Genomic DNA, 4,124 nt, shown 5'->3' with positions numbered 1-4,124 from the left:
ATAACACATGGCCAGTCAAACATAAACACATTGGTTAACACCACATCCCCCTTACTGGAAGTTGAAGAGAAAATGATTACTCTTTTACAGTTTGCATTCAACATCAAATCACTATAACCAACATTTCATTAAACTTACCAGATTTTCTTTTCTATAACTTTTCAAGATAAAAGTTTCATTTCATTTCAAACATTTCATTACAACAAACATTTAACATTTTGCCACATTACTGTCATCACATAAACAGTGTGTTTTACATCAAACATGTTAATCATATTTCTTTGTCAACGTTCATTTTTTTTTTCCACCTGTCTTTTGGTTTCTCCTTTTTTGTTGTTGCAGGTAAGTGTTTCTCTTTTCTCAGATGTATCTTTTTGATTGTGTTATACAGGTAAGCATTTCATTCTCTTTTCAAATGTCACAGATAAACATTTCACATTTATTATTTTCACAGGTCAAGTCTGTCTGGTTTCTTTATTTCCCTGCCAGACCTGGTTCTTGTGATGTGAGGTGAGCTCACAGTCGGCGTGACTGTTGAAGGAGTCTCTTCACCTCTGTCCACCTTGCGTGGCTGCTGCTCGCTCTTTGACCCCTGCTCTGGCATAGGAATCAGGTGAGCACGGTTCCGCCGCAGTGTCCCCTGTGGTCCAGCGACCAGGTAGGATCGTGGGGTGTTGTGTGCGGATGTTACCTGACCTGGCTCGGCTGTATCTGTGATCCAGACGTCGTCTCCTGGCGACAGCTTACCCAGGTCTCGTGTGCGGTGTCTGCTGTTGTAGCGTTGTGCGTCTGCTCGCCTCTTCTCCCTCTCCTTCCGCCGAAGATCGCGAAGGTCTGGAAGTGCCGGCTGTAGTCTCTCTGGCAGGACCGGCAGAGTGGTGCGCAGGCGCCGTCCCATGAGCAGCTCGGCAGGGCTGTAGCCGTTGCTCAGGGGTGTCGCTCTGTAGGCCAACAGAGCGCGGTAGGGATCGTCGGCTTTCTTAAGCAGGCCCTTCACGGTTTGGACGGCCCGTTCCGCCTCGCCGTTGCTCTGGGGGTACTTTGGGCTGCTGGTTACATGCTCAAAACAATAGTCACTGGCAAAGGCTTTCATTTCATGCCCAGAGAATTGGGGACCATTGTCACTAATTAGAGTCTCTGCGATGCCGTGACGTGCAAACATTGATTTGAGGTGTGTGATAACGTTTGCAGATCGTGTGTGGCTGAGTTGGGCAATCTCAACATAACGAGAGAAATAATCAACTACTAACAGGTAGGTTTTGTCATTCAGCATGAAAAGGTCTGCACCTACTTTCTGCCATGGCCTATCAGGTAGTTGGGTTGGCATCAGGGGCTCTTTCGGGTTGGCCCTCTCCTTGATGCATTCTCTGCATTTGTGTACCAGCTCTCTAATCTGGTTGCTCAGCCCAGGCCACCATACTGCTTGGGTAGCCCTCTCTCTACACTTCACTATGCCCTGGTGCCCCTCGTGTATTTTGTCTAACACAGTGTCTCTCATTGTGGCTGGAATGACTAACCTTGTGCCCTTCAGGAGTAGTCCATTTTGCACAGTCAGGAACGCTCTCTCGTGCCAGTAGTGCTTGGCGGGCCCCTGGAGCTGGTTCCTGTCTGGCCAGCCCTCCACGCAGTACTTCATCACCTGCGCGCAGACGCTGTCGCCCTGCAGCTGTTCGCGGAGCTCTGTGAGGTACCTGTCGCTGGTCGGGAGATGCTCCATCACCACTTCGACGTAGATGTTGGTGTCCTCCATCAGGTCCTTGTCGCTGCTTGTCACTGCATTCGTCAGTGGGGCGCGTGAGAGTGTGTCAGCTGAGGTGAGGCTTTTCCCAGGTGTGTGGAAGATGGTGTAGGAGTACCTCATCAGACGCATCCTGAATCTCTGGATTCGTGGTGGCAGTGCGTCCAGAGCCTGGCCCCCCAGCAGGCTCACGAGAGGTTTGTGGTCTGTTTCGAGTTCAAAGTGCACTCCGAGTATGAAGTCACTGAACCTCTCACAGGCCCATGTCAGTGCCAGTGCCTCTTTCTCCAGCTGGGCGTATCGCTGTTCTGTGTCAGTCAGCGACCTGGAAGCATACGCGACCGGTAGCCACGTTTCTGCCTTCTTCTGTAGCAGCACGGCCCCCAGCCCATAAGATGAGGCGTCCGCTGAAATCTTGAGTGGGCTGTTTGGGTCGTACAGCTGGAGTACTGGCGCTGAGGAGAGTTCATGCTTGAGGTTGCGGAAAGCACGTTGCTGGTCGTGCCCCCAGCACCACATGTTCTTCTTTGAGAGGAGTGCTCTCAGTGGCTTGTCCTTCTCAGAGAGGTTGGGGATGAACTTCCCAAGCTGGTTCACCATCCCCAGAAAGCTGCGAAGCTCGCTGATGTTCGTCGGCTCTCTCATGTCTTGGACGGCTTTGGTCTTGTCTGGGTCTGGTTTCACCCCCTCTGCTGAGATGATGTGCCCCAGGAACTTTACCTCTTCTCTCCCGAACTCGCACTTTGCCATGTTCAGCGTCACACCTGCCTTCTCTGCCCGCTCCAGGACTGCATGTACCCTGCTGTCGTGCTGCTCCTTCGTGTCCCCCCAGATGAGGATGTCGTCGACGTGGCAGACGACGCCTTCCAGGCCCGCCGTGACCTCTGATGTCATCCTGTTCTGGAAGTGCTCCGATGCTGAGCTGATCCCGAAGGGTAGCCTGTTGAAGTGGTACCGCCCGAATGGCGTGATGAAGGTGGTGTACTGAGCAGAGTCTTTTGAGAGTGGTATCTGCCAAAAGCCCATGTTTGCGTCGAGTTTGGAGAAGTATTTGGCTCCGGTCAGCATGCCTAGGGTGTGTTCAACAGATGGCAAGATGAACTTTTCCCTGCACACTGACTCGTTCACTGGTGACATGTCCACACATATTCTCACCTCGTTATTCTTCTTCGGAGCCACCACCATGCCGCAACACCACTCGGTTGGCGCCTCGATGCGGCTGATGACGCCCAGGCTCTCCATCCTCTCCAGCTCCCGCTTCACCTTGCCCATGAGTGGTAGTGGTACCCGCCGTGGAACTTTGAGAGAGAAGGGTTTGGCGTCCGGCTTGAGTTTGATGGTGTAGGGCTTCTGGACCATAGTCTGAGCGAATTAGCCAAAAAAAGGGTCAAAGGTGGAAGTAAATAAAGCGAAAGCATATTTGGTATCATTTGAATCGTTGTTTTCTGTAGATTACGAATATTTGGTGCCTACAGCGCAGATTTGTACAGAAAAAAAGTTATGGAGCTTTGAATGGAGCATGGTACAATCATTCTTGGCTCAAAAACGATTGTGAGCACATCTTGATATTAGCTGATATCTCCTAAGTAAATTGAAAGATATTCATCAAACTTGGTGTATTTACCCACTATGTGTCATTGAAAAGTTACAATGACAATTTAGGTCAAGAGGTCAAAGGTCAAGGTCATCAAGGGTTACATATGGAAATGACATGCCGTATTGAGTTCATGTATCCGAAGCAGGCTAATGGTTGTTTACACTCAAAGGTTGAAGTAAATAAAGCGAAAGCATATTTGGTATCATGTGAATCGCTGTTTTCTGTAGATTAAGAATATATGGTGCCTACAACGCAGATCTGTACTGAAAAAAAACGAATGTTAGCACATCTTAATATTAGCTAATATCTCCTAAGCCAGTAGAAAGATATTCATCAAACTTGGTGTATTTACCCACTGTATGTCCTTGAAGACCTACAATGAATATGGAGGTCTAGAGGTCAAAGGTCAAGGTCACAAGGGGTCTCACAGGGAACGAACATGCAGTATTGGGTTCATGTTTCCAAAGCAGGCTAATGGTTCTTCACACTTAAAATTTAAAGTAGGCTACTGTAACTAAGTGAAAGCATATTTGGTATCAATTGTATTGTGGCCCTGGGGAGTCCCTATGTGGAGCACATTGACTTAATGACCCTCTTTTATATAGAAGAATAAAAAAATCGGTTTGCCATTTCTGTAGGCAAATGTGCCAAACTGTTACGTAACTGACAGCCAAGTCTAGCTGACTGACAGACAAGCCTAGCGAAATATCTGATCAGTTGGCATATTTTTCATATATGTACATATTTGAACATTGTGACAGTTTTGGCATTGTAATGCCAATGCAGTCT

The 4,124-nt window shown here is 48.5% G+C and overlaps 1 protein-coding gene across 1 annotated transcript; it reads right to left on the bottom strand.

Annotated features, from left to right (window-relative positions):
- Positions 1 to 448: 448 nt before the first annotated feature.
- On the bottom strand, positions 449 to 3,097 carry LOC134444819 (uncharacterized protein K02A2.6-like). The gene has a single exon (XM_063194009.1). It carries the CDS (start codon positions 3,095 to 3,097, stop codon positions 449 to 451), a length of 2,649 nt encoding a protein of 882 aa, XP_063050079.1.
- Positions 3,098 to 4,124: the final 1,027 nt, after the last annotated feature.

Source organism: Engraulis encrasicolus, unplaced genomic scaffold (genome assembly GCF_034702125.1).
Source record: "Engraulis encrasicolus isolate BLACKSEA-1 unplaced genomic scaffold, IST_EnEncr_1.0 scaffold_75_np1212, whole genome shotgun sequence".
Lineage (NCBI taxonomy): Eukaryota > Metazoa > Chordata > Actinopteri > Clupeiformes > Engraulidae > Engraulis > Engraulis encrasicolus.
Note: the sequence above shows the minus strand (reverse complement) of the source record. Positions and strands in the feature narration are given on the sequence as shown.